The 18,050-nt window shown below is 37.7% G+C and overlaps 1 protein-coding gene across 4 annotated transcripts in view; it reads right to left on the reverse strand.

Moving 5' to 3' along the window:
* Positions 1 to 18,050, reverse strand: part of MTMR8 (myotubularin related protein 8) — a 131,974-nt gene that overhangs the window by 83,648 nt on the left and 30,276 nt on the right. For all 4 annotated transcript variants that reach the window (XM_063721109.1, XM_063721108.1, XM_054544654.2 and 1 more), the window contains exons 2-4: positions 7,591 to 7,713; positions 4,357 to 4,519; positions 2,964 to 3,121 (exon numbers count right to left, since the gene is read on the reverse strand). In XM_063721109.1, coding sequence (XP_063577179.1) covers positions 2,964 to 3,121; positions 4,357 to 4,519; positions 7,591 to 7,713 — 444 coding nt within the window. The remainder of the gene's footprint in view (positions 1 to 2,963; positions 3,122 to 4,356; positions 4,520 to 7,590; positions 7,714 to 18,050) is intronic.

The following is an 18,050-nucleotide window of genomic DNA, read 5'->3' on the forward strand; positions in this document are numbered from 1 at the left end:
CAAGTCTGCTCATTCCACCTTCTTCTGCCTGCTTTTTCTAGCTACGCTGGCAGCTGAGGGAATGGTGCCCACCCAGATTAAGGGTGGGTCTGCCTCTCCCAGTCCACTGACTCAAAGGTTAATCTCCCCTCTAGTAACACCCTCACAGACACACCCAGAAACAATACTTTGCATACTTCAATCCAATCAAATTGACAATATTAACCATCAGACTGCCCTTAGAAAGGCCTACTTGCATTGTGCTTAAAACTGTTTGCACAAACAATGCGGCTTATCCTGAATACCTGCTTTCCTTCTGGACTTCTGGAATTGTGGCATACACTAGGCAGAACGTGCCTTTGTGGGCAGGCTCCAATAGAATTCCTGAGCACTTTGCCTCTAATGAGCATCCTGGTAGACAACATTTCATAAGTGTTGTCACAATTTCTGCTGGAGGAATTCAGTGTGTCCTATGTCACTCTGCTGAGAGAGGACTCTGGAAGCTTGTTCCTGGTTTTGTTGACTTTGTCCCCTGAACCTTTTCCCTTTGCTGATTTTTGCTTTGTATCCTTTCACTGTAATAAATCACAGTCATAAGTATGACTATACACCGAGTCCTATGAATTTTCCTAGTAAATCACAAAACCTGAGGAACGGTCTTTGAGACCTCCAACACATTCCCAAATGTCCATATTTGGCCCAGAGCTCTTTCTTGAGATCCAAACCCAAATGCTTGAAATCAAATACTTTTTAATCACCTTGAAGTCAAGTGTAAAATTGAAGACACCATCTGCCCCTCTTCTTGTGGTCCTTATCTTTGTTAACATCACCACTACTCATTGGTCATCAAAGCCAGAAACCAGGAAAGCTGGGATGCATATTAAATTCCTCCACTTTTCTAGCCACATTTGATCTGTCACCAGTTGCTTTCAATTCTACCACCAAAATATCTTTTAAAACCATCTCCTTCTTTCCATCTACAGCCATTGCCTTAGTTCAGGTTCTCATAACTACACATATCATTCTTCTGCATTCTTAGCTCCAGCAAATGAATTCTCCACACTAATAACAGTTATCTTTCCAAAACACAAATATATATATGTTCCTTTCAAGCATAAATACTCTTGTGGCTCACAACTGTCTTCATGATAAAGTTCAAATTCCCGAATTTGGTCATGAAGCACTTTATGATATGGCTTCACTTCCTGACCTCCTTCCTTCTCCCCCTGTATAAATTAGGAGAAATAATCCAGACATTTACAGTTCAGTCATTTTCAACAAAGGCACCAAAGATACATATTTGGGGGAAAGGAGTCTCTTCAATAAATGGTTCTGCGAAAACTGGATGTCCATATGCAAAGAAACACTTCAGGATATTGGTCTGGGCAAAGACTTCTCGAGTAAGACCTCAAAAGCATACACAACCGACTAAAGCAAAAATGGGCAAATGGGTTAACACTGAGCCAAAAATCTCCATGGCAAAGGAAACAACCAACAAAGTGAAAAGACAACCCACAAAATAGGAGAAAATATTTGCAGATTACCCATCTGACAAGGGATTAATAACCAGAAAATATAAGGAGCCCAAGAAACTCAATAGAATGAAAACAAATAATCCAATGAAATATGGAGAAAATATCTGAATAGACATTTCTCAAAAGAGGACATACAAATGACCAACAAGTATATGAAAAAATCCTCAACATCAATAATCATCAGAAAGATGCAAACCAAAACTACAATGAGATATCATTTCACCTGTTAAAATGGCTGTTATCAAAAAGGCAATAATGGATACTGGTGAGGATATGAAGAAAATGAAATCTTCATACACATTTGGTAGGAATGTAAATTAGTACCGCCACTATTGGCGAGGGGTGGTGGTTCACACCTATAATCCCAGCACTTTGAGAGGCCAAGGAGGGAGGATCGCTTGAGCCCGGGAGTTCAAGAATCCCATCTCTACAAAAAATGAAACAAATTCGCCAGGCATGGGGGTGGGTGCTTATGGTCCCAGCTACATGGGATGCTGAGATGGGAGGACCACTTGAGCCCAAGAGATTGAGGCTACACTGAGCTATGGTCATGCCACTACACTCTACCTTGGGCAACAGAGTGAGGCCTTGTCTCAAAAAGAAAGAAAAGAAAACTGTGGTACATATGCACAATAGAATATTACTCAGTCACAAAAAAATGTAATCCTGTCATTTGCAACAACATGGATGGAACTGGGGGACATTATATTAAGTGAAATGAACAAAGCATAGAAAGACAAATATTGCATAATCTCATTCACATGTTGCAGGAGCAAAAAAAAAAAAAAAAATGAACTCATGGAGACAGAGAGTAGAATGATGGTTACCAAAGGTTGGTAAGGGTAGTGGAGTGGGGGGGATAAAAAGAGGATCCTCAATGGGTACAAAAATACAGTTAGATAGAAGGAATAAGATCTAGTATTCAGTAGCAAAACAGGACAACTACAGATAACAATAATATAACTGAAAATGGAATTGGAATGTTCCTAACACAAATAAATGATAAATACTTGTGGTGATGGATACCCCAATTACCCTGATCTGATCATTACATATTGTATGCCTATATAAAAATATCACATGTACCCTACAAATAGGTACAACTATTATATATCCATAATAATTAAAAATAAAAAATGTTAAAAGTATATTAGCCTTCACAAGGCTACTCCGCAAAGCATCAGGCTGTTTCTGGCTTCCTTAGGCTGATTTTCATGCCCTGCACCTATGCTCCCATAACACCCTATGCTTTAGGCCATGAGATCTCTTACTCAGTGACTATTGCACTGTAGGTACTCAATAAATTTTGAGTTTGTTGAATGGCTGAATGTTGAATGGAAAGGAGAGAGAGATTATGAGTCATTTCTCTCTTTTTTCAAAATCTTGTTTCCTGATATTCTGCCATTTTAATTAAATGCACCTAAAGGCAAACGATAAGGACAAAATTACCTCAAAGTTTCTGTTGGCATCTGTTATGGTCCAGTTTCTGTTGGGTATTCCCATACGCCCAAAGTCTGATATTGGGTCAATCAGTTTCCATCCACTTTCCCTCATCTCTTTTGAGGATTTGGGATTATAAGAAAAAGCATAAAGATCTTCAGGTAATGCTGGAGAAGAGAGATAGGCATGGAAAACAAAATGATGAATGAAACCTAAAAATCATCAAACAATGCAAATAAAGGCTAGATTTCCTTTTCCTAAGGGAATGTTTGTCAAATAGTCCCAGAAAAGGACTGTGGTGTGTGCAAGTTTGCCTTTATGTAAGGAATAAAAACTGGAATATTGTTTGGGTTCTTTTGAAAAATGTTTTAATTTTTTGTGTTATCAATACAAAGTGGGATCTTTCTGCCTGGCTTCCTATAAAAAAAGAATGCTGGATAATTGACTGAACTGAGGCTTCAGGGTTTCACATGTTAAGAAAAGAGTCCTTACCAAAAGTTTTTAAGTGGGCTCCCATGTCCTAATAGTACTGCTTATTGTAACATGTTGCACATCTTTAACAATGTTTTTGCATTCTACTTGTCAGACCAACAGCAACTTCTGACTTATAAATGGCCCCTTCCTCTCTTTGCTCTGTCAGTCCTGCTTCCTCCCTTCACGAGATACAGCATCCAATCAAATAACTCATTTGACCAATTTATATGGCAACAACTTCTCCAGAGATTAATGGAGCCTATCAGAGACTTGTAAAATGCTAGGCCATCCAGCAGGTAACTTTATCAATAAAAATCAGCAAATATTGAGGAATTACTTTGGGGGAAAAGGGGAAAAATGGGAGAGAAAATGTAAGAGCATGATTAAAATCAAAGACTAAAATCAGAGGAAGCTGGTTAATTGCCTAGGGGCTGGGGAATGAAAGGGTGACGCTGGAGGAAACATTAAGTCCTACATTAATGAGGACTTTGATGAACTGCCTTAGTCTTCTAGTTGGAATCAAAAGTAGGGGTGGAAATTGTGGGCCAAACAAAAAGTCTGCAGGACAACAGGAAACAAATTTTCTTCCAAAGCAGTCGTCCTTCCTGAACTGAGAAAACATTCACAAGTTGATACTTTAAAGGAGGGAAGGAGAGAGAAGAAAATATCTATTAAACATCTACTATATACTAATACATGAAGGTATGCAAGGCTCAAAACAACCCCCTTGAAGAGCTTTTACTCTCCTTATTTTTACAGGTAAAGAAAATGAGTTCAGAGGTTATATAACTTGCCCAAATATAATGGAGCTAATAAGTGGTACAGCCCAGATCCAAACCCTCCTCTGACTCCATAGCCCTGATCTTTCCATTATGCCATTTTGGAAAAATATTAAAATGGTTTTAGATAAAAATACTATCATAACTACCTGGCTGAGAAAGCTTGAGCAGTGAAATATAAACCTCATGGCACACAAGGTCAGAGTCTAAAACAAAGTGGGCCACCCGGAAATTCTTGCAGCGGAGGGTCAGGGGACAGCCCAGGCTAGTGATGGGTAACTTCTCCACAGTGGCAATGTGATGGAGTGCAATCTGAAAAACATAAAAGAACTAGCGTAAACATACAGATGTGCAATATCTCTAACACTATCAGTATTCCTGACTCTCCGTAATGGTAACAGCATGACCAGATCTGTAAGCTACATCTATAGCCTACAACCATTCTTTGTAAGACACAACTGGGGTTCTCTCAAATAGAACTAAAGCATAATAGTGGTAAAGCAACAAGAAGCAAACTGCAGTGTTAGAAAACTTCTCTCTCCTTAAGGATACGAGATTACCAAGTTTGTGGGACAATTTTGGTAGATCAGCTCAGAATAGATGACTTTTAGCATGCTGTGATAGAGTTCACAATCAGAATAACTGTTACAGAGGAAAACAGGAATTTCTTTTCTTATATCAAATTACTAATTAAGATAATTATTAATAGCTGGTATTGTGCTTTAGTATAAACAAAGTAGTCCATGACCATTAGCTATTTAAGAAGAGCCATTTGATGTGTAATCATCTTATTTCAGGAATGAAAAAAAACAAAGATCTGAGAAGTGAATTCCTCATCAGATATCATATAGCCAAGAAGTGGCACAAACAGAATTTGAACCATAGCAGTCTAACCTTAAGTCCAGGATTCTTCTCTGGGAATTCTAAAAACTCTCGTTCTGGAATAAGGATTTAACTAGAAATGTTAGGGAGGAACTATTCCTCTACATTTTAAACTCTAGTGACAGTAAAGCAAAGAATGTAGGATGATTACTTCTGTTCATGCTGATGCCAGCAAAAAAAGAAATGCATGGAAAGGGAACTGATGAAACAAAATGTGTCCAAATAATATAATTCTCTCTTAATTGATTCAAAAAGCCATAGAATCATGGTTTTGCATTTTGATCTTTGATGTTCTCCTCCTATCCCTGTCTTATGTTTCTGCAACTATGGAGCCTGGATGTGCTCTTTCCATTCTCTAGACTCCCTGTCCTGTGCCTGGAATGGTCTTCCAATCAATAGTGCCTTTTCTGCTCTCCCATCACCTCAATGCCCCAGTCCCTAATTTCTTTGGAAAAGTCATCCCTTCAATGAAGTCTTTCAATCATATCCACCATCTAAGAATGGAGCAAGTGTGGAAATGATTCAGATATTCCTAGGATAAATTTTCTATTTTTTTAAGGCAGGGTCTCTCTCTGTTGCCTAGGCTAGAGTGCAGTGGCTTAATCATGACTCACTGCAACCTCAACCTCCTGGGTTCAAAGGAGATCATCTTGCCTCAGCCTCCTGAGTAAGCTAGGAATACAGTTGTGTGCTACCATGCCTGGCTAATTTTTTAACTTTTGTAGAGACTAGGTATTGCTTTGTTGCCCAAGCTGGTCTCAAACTCCTGGCCTCAAGCGATCCTTCTTCCTTAGCCTCCCAAACTGCTGGGATCACAGGTATGATTAATTTCTATCTTAACTGTTTTGTCACACTCAAGTCCTGCCATGGCAGTTCTGGAGGTATCACAAAATGTAATATGAATTAATATATTCAACCTCGAGAAAATCAAAGATCTTCCAGTCAATATGAGAGATGTGTGTTTTGGTAGTACAATACTGATAATCGAGATCAGGGCCAGGCAAACAATTGTGGTGAAACTGGGAAGGGTCAGGGAAAGGTAGGCAGACTAAGGCTGGGAAGAACTTCCCTAATTGGGTAAATAAGCCTCCTTTGACATGCAGAAATAAGTGTAAGTTCTCCCTTCCAGATACAGTCCACTGGGTTTGAAATAATACCCAAAAGGAACAAATCTGGAGACATCTGTACTGTCTATAAATGCAGGTAGATAGGAGATAGGCTTATGGCACAGTACTAAAGAACTGGTTCCTAAACTGTTAGAATTACAAGAATCCTTACTAATTATATAATCTAACCACCTCATTTTACAGATGAAGAAACAAGCCCGGGGAGTAAGAATCACTTGCCTAAGATTACATAGCCAGTTAGCATCAGAGCTTAGTTTAGCCCAGCTCTCATTCCTCTTTTGACATTCTTATCACAGCAAAAGGAGCAAGATACAATCTCATATGGGGAAAGTTCAGTTTTAAAAGGAAGTATTAAGATACTTCTTTCATATGCATACTCAATTCAATTTATTTTATACTTATATGATAGTATTTATCATGTTCCAGGCATTGTTGTAAGCACTTATAAACATTCACTTTATAATTCTTGTATCTTGACTTTTTAAAACTAATTCAAGGTATTATTTTATCTGTATTTTACAGATGAAGGAAGCGAGATACAGAAAAGTTAAACAACTTGCCTAAGGTTACAAAAGTAGTAAATGTTGAAGCTGGGATTTCAACCTGAGCAGACTGGCTCTGAAGCTTTAATCACTAAGCTATGCTGTATAAAAGAAGCATGTTGTACTTCTTATAAATGGAGAGGTCTAAGCATAAATCTAACTAATGATTAAGTTAAGATTAAATTATGGTCTTTAGGATGGGTAAGGCATAAAGTAATGTTGGGGTGCTGAATTAATTAGAAAACATTACTTACAGGTATAAAAAAAAACACATACACATGCCCATGCAGGCACACACACACACACACATATATATACCCAGGTAAAATCCTGTCTTAGGACAGAGAGATGGTCTAAATTAGTGCTGCCCAAGGTAAAGTCCATGAGGCCTTAGCATCAGCATAACCTGAGTCCTTTTTAGAAATTCAAAATCTTAGGCTTGAGATTCTGCATTTTTATCAAGTTCCCATATGCTACAGATGCTGCTGGTTCTTGAACTACATTTTATGGGTAGCAAGGCTTTAAATTACTTCAAGATGCTTATAAACATAGTTCAGGAAATTAGCAGAAACTATTCTACCTAAAAATAATTTAGCTAAACCCCAGGAATATTCCCATGTAGAATAAAATGACTATGATGACCAGAGCCAATAACTTGAAAAAAGAGGAGTAATACAATTCAGACCATAGAAAGATTATTAGAATAGGTCCTTTGAAGAAAAGGTTTTATAGCAATTTAAAAATTACACTTGAAATTTCAAGAAACTACCATATAGAGAGCATGTATGCACAACTCTTTAAGACTCTTTGATACTTCTTCTCATGAACATACCCATGTTTCTTTCCGGGCTGCACCTGAAGCCTCCACATAGATCAGGTGGGTTGCAGTAAGATAAAGAATCCCATTAGCTGGTTTCTTATTCACATAACGATCCACCAATTTCACGTTTTCTACCTGTTATTGGAGGAAAAAATACTGATTAAGTTACCAACTCACCACCTGTGATTGAAGTGGGGCCATTCAAAGCAAGATAAATGCTGTTAATTTGCTACAAAACTTGAGTCTTTCCAGTTCCTGCCAAGGTGGCAAACTACTATGATCCGTATTACCTTTTCTGAAATCAGTGCTGGAAAAACTAAGAAAGTGAGAGGAAAACCTGTACTCTAGAAAAGATAAAAATTCTAGACAAAGTTTATAAGATGAGGTATGTATAACTGGAAAATATATAGAACCTGAGAGCCTGCTGAGGTACTTATCTTGTTGGAAGAAGGTGCAGTTATTGTATGTGTAAAAAAATCAGTAAGGGTAAATAACATGAAGATAGATCTTATGCTATAGGGCAAGAATAGAAAAAAACAGAAAAGGAGAAAAACAAAACCAATAAAAGGAGTACCATAAATAAAACACATAAAAATAAATGCCAGAATTAAATCCCAATATAGAATTGCAATAAATGTACATGAATTAAACTTACCAATTAAAAGAAAGACACAGACTAAAACAAAAGATTCAACAATATTCAGACTAGAAGAGATATACTTTAGAGTCACAAACTGAAAATAATAAGATATGCCAGGCAAATATGAAGCAAAATAAAGCTGAGGTAGCAGTCTCAATATCTGACTAAATATAATTTACGTGACAAAAATCAATAGGACAAGAAGATATAGCCATCATAAATATGAACATATTGTATAATACAGTCTCAAAATATATCAAGCAACTAGCAGAACTGCAAAGAGAAAAGGAACAAGTGCACACGGATATTTTAATACTCTTCTTGGGAACTGATAGGTCAAGCAGACCAAAAAAAAAAAAAAAAATCAAATGAAGATACGGAACACTTACACATTACAACTAAAAAACTCAAGCTATTATATACAGAGTAGGACTCTATATTCAACAAATAGAACATTCAAGACAACAAAAAAAAATTTCCAAAAACAGACCATGATTACAGCTGTAAATGAAACATCAATAAATTCCAAACATTCAATATCATACAGTTTAGGTTCTCCAACCACAATGCAATAGCACTAGAAATTAATAACAAAATAATAGCCAAAATGTAGCACATGTTTGAAAACACGATAGCTTATTACTAAATTAACCTTGGGTTAAAAAGAAAAACGAAAGGAAACTAAGAAATATTTAAAAGTGAATGATAATAAAAACACAACAAATAAAAATTGGAAGAACAGAGTTAAACAAGAACTAAGAAGTAAATGTATAGTAGTAAGTAAGTTTATCATGAAATGAGAAAGGTTAACAACATATTAGTTAAACAGTCAATGTAATGGAAATAAGCAAAAGAACAGAGAAATAAGATGATAAAGGACAGAAATTTAAAACCAGAGAATCCTCCTCCACAGATACACACACACAGCCTGAACAGAAAAGATTAACAAACCAGAATTTAATTATTTCAAAAGGTTAATAGGATAGACCTTTGCTAAAAAAGAGAAAAGATGCAAATAAACAAAATACAGAATGAAAAAGGGAAAACATTAAAAATTAAAACTATCACTATTATGAACAACAATATGCTAATAAATTGGAAAACTTACAAGAAATGTTTTTAAATATCAAGAAAAAAATAAAATGGCAATGGTAGTCAAAGATTTTCCCTAACAAAACCCTCAGGCCCAGATGATGTTATAGGTTTATTCTACTAAACTTCCAAAATATAATTAATTACTACCTTATCCAATTGATTCCGGTCACTGGAAAAAGAATAAAGTTACTCAGTCCATTTTATGAGGGCAATTTAATCTTGATTCTAAAATCAAAATAAAGACAATTAAAAAGTAAGAAAGTTTAGGGCTATTTCATTTATGAAATGTAGACACAAAAAATGCTAAATAATGTTAATGAATCAACAGTATATTTTAAAAAATACATTTTGATCAAGTGCAGTTTATCACAAGAAAGCATGGGGAGTTCAACATCAGAAAATGTCAATGTAATACATCACCAAGACTAAAAAGAAAAATCATATGCTTTATCTCAATTGATACAGAAAAAGAAGCATTTAATATAGCTTAATTCTATTTATAATGATAATCCTTAGTAAACAAGGAATAAAAGTAAACAATCTCAACTTGGTAAAAATTATATACAAAAAACCTACAAAGTATGTTATGAATAATGAAGAAACTAACTGCATTAATTTAAAATCATGAACACGACAAACTTGACTCTAACTATCACTGCTACTGTTTTAAATATCCTGGCTAAATACTATGAGGAAAGGGGGCGTGGAATTAAGAAATGCAAGGATCAGAAGGGAAGTTCTATATTTGGTACCACTTACAGAAGGTAATCATTCAACTAGAAAAAAATGAAAGAAAAGAATCAACCAAACTCTCAGAACTAATATAAAAGAGTTCAGCAAGGAAACCAAATATAATATCAACCTACAAAAGTCAATAACATTTTCCTATACGAGCAATGACCACTTAGAAAACATAATTTAAAAAATACCGTTCACGATGGCAACAAAAATTATATAGAATCTAGAAATTAGCTTAATTAACCAAGCATATACAAGACCTTTACAAAGAAAACTTTAAAGGTCTAATGAAGGATATAGAATATAATCTAAAGAAATAATGTCTATGCTCTTGGATAGGACAACTTAATATAATAAAGATGGCAATTATCCCTCAAATTAATCTATAGATTCAATACAATTTCAATCATATTTCAAAGTGGATTTTCTAATAAACTTATTCTAAATTTACATAGAAGAACAAAACCCCACAAATTGCTAAATCAACCTTAAAAAAAAGTAAAGAGGAGAAGATTTGCTCTACTAGGTATTAAAACATGCTCATAGCTGTGGGGGAAAAAAACCAACAACAACAACAACAAAAAACCTCTAGTACTATTGCAAAAAAAACAGAAAAATAAACCAATGGAAAAGGACCAGAGCTCAAAATCAGATTGATGTAAAAAATGGGAGTCTAATAGAGCATGAACATGGCACTACAAGTTGACAGACAAAAGAGTATTTACCAGATGTATTGGGGAAACAGTATTAGTACATGCAGTAAGATAAAGCCATATCCCTACCTAACACCATATACAAAACTAGATTCTAGATGTATCTATATGTAACTTTTACATAAAACTATAAAGTTACTGGAAAAATGAAGAGTACCTTGGATCTATGAACAGGGAAAGACTTTTTAAAAATTAATAAGAGAATGGGAGAACACATGTGCCACTCCTAAAACTAACAAGGAATTATTATCTAGAATATACAAGGGACTTTTGAAACTCAATAAGAAAAAGAGGCCCCAAAAGAAAAATATATGAAGCATAAGAATAGGCAAGTTGCATAAGAGGCAATCCCAGAAGCATATAACCATGAAGAGAAGCTCAAAACATTGGGAATAAAATAAAGTTAAATTAAAATAAGATATTGCTTTAAGACTACAAGATTTGCAAAAACTAGACAGCTAGAAGATGCCAAGTGTTGGTAGGGTTCAAGGCATATAGGAATTCTCATCCACTACAACCAGGGGGTTACAGACAGGTGGGGGCCATTTGAAAGGGCAATCTGGCACTACTTAATAAAAAAAAAATGTATTTCCTACGACTCAGCAAATGTCCATCACTTTGAGAATAGTCAGGTAATACAGTTTGGATACTTGTCCCCACTCAAATCTCATGTTGAAATATAATGCCCAATGTTGGTGGTGGGGCCTGGTGGGAAGTGACTGGATCATGGGGGTGAATTCCTCATGAATGATTTAGCCCCATCCTTTGGTGCTGTCCTCATGATAATGACTGAACTCTTGTGAGATCTGGTTGTCTAAAGGTGTGTGGCATCTTGCACTCTCTTGGTCCTGCTCCAAACATGTGAGATGCCTGCTCCTCACCTACAATTTATGCCATGATTGTAAGCTGTCTGAGGCCTACCCAGAGGCAGATGCCTGTGTTATGGTTTCCGCACAGACTGCAGAACTGTGAGCCAATTAAACCTCTTTTCTTTAAAAATTACTCAGTCTCTTCTGTTTTAAGATGGCCGAATAGGAACAGCTATGGTCTGCAGCTCCCAGCGTGATCGACACAAAAGATAGTGATTTCTGCATTTCCAACTGAGGTACCTGGTTCACCTAATTGGGACTGGTTGGACAGTGGGTGCAGCCCACAGAGGGCAAGCTGAAGCAGGGTGGGGCATCGTCTAACCCAGGAAGTGCAAGGGGTGGGAGATTTCCATTTCCTAGCCAAGGGAAGCCATGACAGACTGTATCTGGAAAATCGGGACACTCCCGCCCAAATACTGTGCTTTTCCAACAGTATAAGCAAATGGCACACCAGGAGATTATATCCCACGCCTAGCTCAGTGGGTCCCACGCCCACGAAGCCTTGCTCACTGCCAGCGTAGCAGTCTGAGATTGACCTGCAAAGCAGCAGCCTGGCAGGGGGAGGGGTGTCCACATTGCTGAGGCTTGAGTAGGTAAACAAAGCTGCCAGGAAGCTCGAACTGGGCAGAGCCCACTGCAACTCTGCAAGGCCTGCTGCCTCTCTAGAGCCCAACTCTGGGGGCAGGGCATAGCTGAACAAAAGGCAGCAGAAACTGCTGCAGACTTAAATGTCCCTGTCTGACAGCTCTGAAGAGAGCAGTGGTTCTACCAGCACGGTGTTTGAGCTCTGAGAAAGGACGGACTGCATCTTCAAGTGGGTTCCTGACCACTGTCTAGCCTAACTGAGAGACAACTCCCAGTAGGGGCCGAATGATATCTCACAGGCAGGTGCCCCTCTGGAATGAAGCTTACAGAAGAAAGATCAGGCAGCAATATTTGCTGCTCTGCAATATTTGCTGTTCTGCAGCCTCCACTGGTGATACCCAGGCAAACAGGGTCTGGAGTAGACCACGAACAAACTCCAACAGACCTGCAGCTGAGGGACCTGACTATTAGAAGGAAAAGTGACAAACAGAAAGGAATAGCATCATCATCAACAAAAAGGATGTCCACACCAAAATCCCACCTGTAGGTAACCAGCATCAAAGACCAAAGGTAGATAAAACCACAAAGATGGGGAAAAACCAGAGCAGAAAAGCTAAAAATTCTAAAAACCAGAGTGCCTCTTCTCCTCCAAAGGATTGCAGCTCCTCACCAGCAACGGATCAAAGCTAGACGAAGAATGGCTTTCACAAGCTGACAGAAGTAGGCATCAGAAGGTCAGTAATAAACTTGTACGAGCTAAAGAAGGATGTTCGAACCCATCGCAAGAAAGCTAAAAACCTTGAAAAAAGATTAGATGAATGGCTAACTAGAATAAACAGTGTAGAGAAGACCTTAAATGACCTGATGGAGCCGAAAACCATGGCACGAGAACTTCATGATGCATGCACAAGCTTCAATAGCCGATTCAGTCAAGTGGAAGAAAGGGTATCAGTGACTGAAAACCAAATTAATGAAATAAAGTGAGAGGAGAAGTTTACAGACAAAAGTAAAAAGAAAAAAAAAGCCTCCAAGAAATATGGGATTATGTGAAAAGACCAAATCTACGTTTGATTGGTATGCCTGAAAGTGACGGGGAGAATGGAACCAAGTTGGAAAACACTTTTCAGGATACTATCCAAGGGAAAGTCCCCAACCTAGCAAGGGAGGCCAACATTCAAATTCAGGAAATACAGAGAACACAACAAAGACACTCCTCGAGAAGAACACCACCAAGACACATAATTGTCAGATTCACCAAGCTCTACATGAAGGAAAAAATGTTAAGGGCAGCCAGAGAGAAAGGTCAAGTTACCCACAAAGGGAAGCCCATCAGACTAACAGCAGATCTCTCGGCAGAAACTCTACAAGCCAGAAGAGAGTAAGGGGCAATATTCAACATTCATAAAGAAAAGAATTTTCAACTCAGAATTTCATGTCCAGCCAAACTAAGCTTCATAAGTGAAGGAGAAATAAAATCCTTTACAGACAAGCAAATGTTGAGAGATTTTGTCACCACCAGGCCTGCCTTAGAAGGGCTCCTGAAGGAAGCACTAAACATGGAAAGGAACAACCGGTACCAGCAACTGGAAAAACAGGTAAATTGTAAAGACCATCGAGGCTAGGAAGAAACTGCATCAACTAACGAGCAAAATAACCAGCTAACATCATAATGACAGGATCAAATTCACACATAACAATATTAACCTTAAATGTAAATGGGCTAAATACCCCAATTGAAAGACACAGACTGGCAAATTGGATAAAGATTCAAGACCCATCAGTGTACTGTATTCAGGAGACCCATCTCACATGCAGAGACACACATAGGCTCAAAATAAAGGGATGGAGGAAGATCTACCAAGCAAATGGAAAGCAAAAAAAAGCAGGGGTTGCAATCCTAGTCTCTGATAAAACAGACTTTAAACCAACAAAGATCAAAAGAGACAAAGAAGGCCATGACATAATGGTAAAGGGAAAAATTCAACAAGAAGAGCTAACTATCTTAAATATATATGCACCCAATACAGCAACACCCAGATTCATAAAGCAAGTACTTAGAGACCTACAAAGAGACTTAGACTCCCACACAATAATGATGGGAGACTTTAACACCCCACTGTCACTATCAGACAGATCAACGAGACAGAAGGTTAACAAGGATATCCAGGACTTGAATTCAGGTTGGCACCAAGCAGACCTAATAGACATCTACAGCACTATCCACCCCAAATCAACAGAATATACATTCTTTTCAGCACTACATCGACCACATAGTTGGAAGTAAAGCACTCCTCAGCAAATATGAAAGAACAGAAATCACAACAAACTGTCTCTCAGACCACAGTGCAATCAAATTAGAACTCAGGATTAAGAAACTCACTCAAAACCACACAACAACATGGAAGCTGAACAACCTGCTCCTGAATGACTACTGGGTAAATAACAAAATGAAGGCAGAAATAAAGATGTTTTTTGAAACCAATGAGAACAAACACACAACGTAACAGAATCTCTGGGACACATTTAAAGCAGTGTGTACAGGGAAATCTACAGCACTAAACGCCCACAAGAGAAAGCAGGACGGATCTAAATTTGACACTCTAACATCACAATTAAAAGAACTAGAGAAGCAAGAGCAAACACATTCAAAAGCTAGCAGAAGGCAAGAAATAATTAAGATCAGAGCAGAACCAAAGGAGATAGAGACAAAAAAAACTTCAAAAAAATCAATGAATCCAGGAGCTGTTTTTTTGAAAAGATCAATGAAATTGATAGACCACTAGCAAGACTAATAAAGAAGAAAAGACACAAGAATCAAATAGATGCAATAAAAAATGATAAAGGGGATATCACCACTGATCACACAGAAATAGAAACTAACTACCATCAGAGAATACTATAAACACCTCTACATAAATAAACTAGAAAATCCAGAAGAAATGGAAAAATTCCTGGACACATACACCCTCCCAAGACTAAACCAGGAAGAAGTTGAATCTCTGAATAGACCAATCACAAGCTCTGAAATTGAGGCAATAATTAATAGCCTATCAACCAAAAAAAAGTCCAGGACCAGACGGATTCATAGCCGAATTCTACCAGAGGTACAAAGAGGAGCTGGCACCATCCTTTCTCAAAATATTCAAATCAATAGAAAAAGAGGGAATCCTCCCTAACTCATTTTATGAGGCCAGCATCATCCTGATAACAAAGCCTGGCAGAGACACAACAAAAAAAGAGAATTTTAGACCAATATCCCTGATGAACATCGATGCCAAAATCCTCAATAAAATACTGGCAAACCGTATCCAGTAGCACATCAAAAAGCTTATCCACCATGATCAATTCGGCTTCATCCCTGGGATGCAAGGCTGGTTCAACATATGCAAATCAATAAATTTAATCCATCACATAAACAGAACCAACGACAAAAACCACACGGTTATCTCAATAGATGCAGAAAAGGCGTCGAAAAAATTCAACAGCCCTTCATGCTAAAAACTCTCAATAAATTAGGTATTGATGGAACGTATCTCAAAATAATAAGAGCTATTTATGACAAACCCACAGCCAATATCATACTGAATGGGCAAAAACTGGAAGTATTCTCTTTGAAAACTGGCACAAGACAGGGATGCCCTCTTTCACCACTCCTATTCAACATAGTGTTGGAAGTTCTGGCCAGGGCAATCAGGCAAGAGAAAGAAATAAGGGGTATTCAATTAGGAAAAGAGGAAGTCAAATTGTCCCTGTTTGCAGATGACATGATTGTATATCTAGAAAACTCCATCGTCTCAGCCCAAAATCTCCTTAAGCTGATAGGCAGCTTCAGCAAAATATCAGGATACAAAATCAATGTGCAAAAATCACAAGCATTCTTATACACCAATAACACACAGAGAGCCAAATCATGAGTGAACTCACATCCACAATTGCTACAAAGAGAATAAAATACTTAGGAATCAAACTTACAAGAGATGTGAAGGACCTCTTCAAGGAGAACTACAAACCACTGCTCAAGGAAATAAAAGAGGATACAAACAAATGGAAGAACATTCCATGCTCATGGGTAGGAAGAATCAATATCATGAAAATGGCCATACTGCCCAAGGTAATTTATAGATTCAATGCCATCCCCATCAAGCTACCAATGACTTTCTTCACACAATTGGAAAAAGCTACTTTAAAGTTCATATGGAACCAAGAAAGAGCCCGCATTGCCAAGTCAATCCTAAGCCAAAAGAATAAAGCTGGAGGCATCACGCTACCTGACTTCAAACTATACTACAAGGCTACAGTAACGAAAACAGCATGGTACTGGTACCAAAATAGAGATATAGATCAATGGAACAGAATAGAGCCCTCAGAAATAACACCGCGTATCTACAACTATCTGATCTTTGACAAACCTGAGAAAAATAAGCAATGGGGAAAGGATTCCCTATTTAATAAATGGTGCTGGGAAAACTGGCTAGCCATATGTAGAAAGCTGAAACTGGATCCCTTCCTTACACCTTATACAAAAATCAATTCAAGATGGATTAAAGACTTAAACCTTAGACCTAAAACCATAAAAACCCTAGAAGAAAACCTAGGCATTACCAATCAGGACATAGGCATGGGCAAGGACTTCATGACTAAAACACCAAAAGCAATGGCAACGAAAGCCAAAATTGACAAATGGGATCTAATTAAACTAAAGAGCTTCTGCACAGCAAAAGAAACTACCATCAGAGTGAACAGTCAACATACAGAATGGGAGAAAATTTTTGCAATCTACCCGTCTGACAAAGGGCTAATATCCAGAATCTACAAATAATTTAAACAAAATTACAAGAAAAAGTCAAACAACCCCATCAAAATGTCGGTGAAGGATATGAACAGACACTTCTCAAAAGAAGACATTTATGCAGCCAACAGACACATGAAAAATTGCTCATCATCACTGGTCATCAAAGAAATGCAAATCGTTTTAAACCACAATGAGATACCATCTCACACCAGTTAGAATGGTGATCATTAAAAAGTCAGGAAACCACAGATGCTGTAGAGGATGTGGAGAAATAGGAATGCCTTTACACTGTTGATGGGAGTGTAAACTAGTTCAACCACTGTGGTAGACAGTGTGGTGATTCCTCAAGGATCTAGAACTAGAAATACCATTTGACCCAGCAATCCCATTACTGGCTATATACCCAAAGATTATAAATCATGCTACTATAAAGACACATGCACACGTGTGTTTATTGCGGCACTATTCACAATAGCAAAAGCTTGGAACCAACCCAAATGTGCATCAATGATAGACGGGATTAAGAAAATGTGGCAGTATACACCATGGAATACTATGCAGCCATAAAAAAGGCTGAGTTCATGTCCTTTGTAGGGACATGGATGAAGCTGGAAACCATCATTCTCAGCAAACTATCACAAGGACAGAAAACCAAACACTGCATGTTCTCACTCATAGGTGGGAATTGAACAATGAGAACACTTGGACACAGGGCAGGGAGCATCACACATGGGGGCCTGTCATGCAGTAGGGGGCAGGGGAAGAGATAGCATTAGGAGAAATACCTAATGTAAATGATGAGTTGATGGGTGCAGCAAACCAACATGGCACATGTATACCTATGTAACAAACCCGCACATTGTCCACATGTACCCTAGAACTTAAAGTATAATTTTAAAAAAATGATCCAGTCTCAGGTATTTCTTTATTGCAATGCAAGAACAGGCCAGTTCAGAAGGTCAAATGTGGTGGGATATTATGCAGCTATTAGAAGCAATGGGTTAGATGTACATACAGCAAAATAAATATGACAGGGAAAA

This window comes from Pongo abelii, chromosome X (assembly GCF_028885655.2).
Source record: "Pongo abelii isolate AG06213 chromosome X, NHGRI_mPonAbe1-v2.0_pri, whole genome shotgun sequence".
Lineage (NCBI taxonomy): Eukaryota > Metazoa > Chordata > Mammalia > Primates > Hominidae > Pongo > Pongo abelii.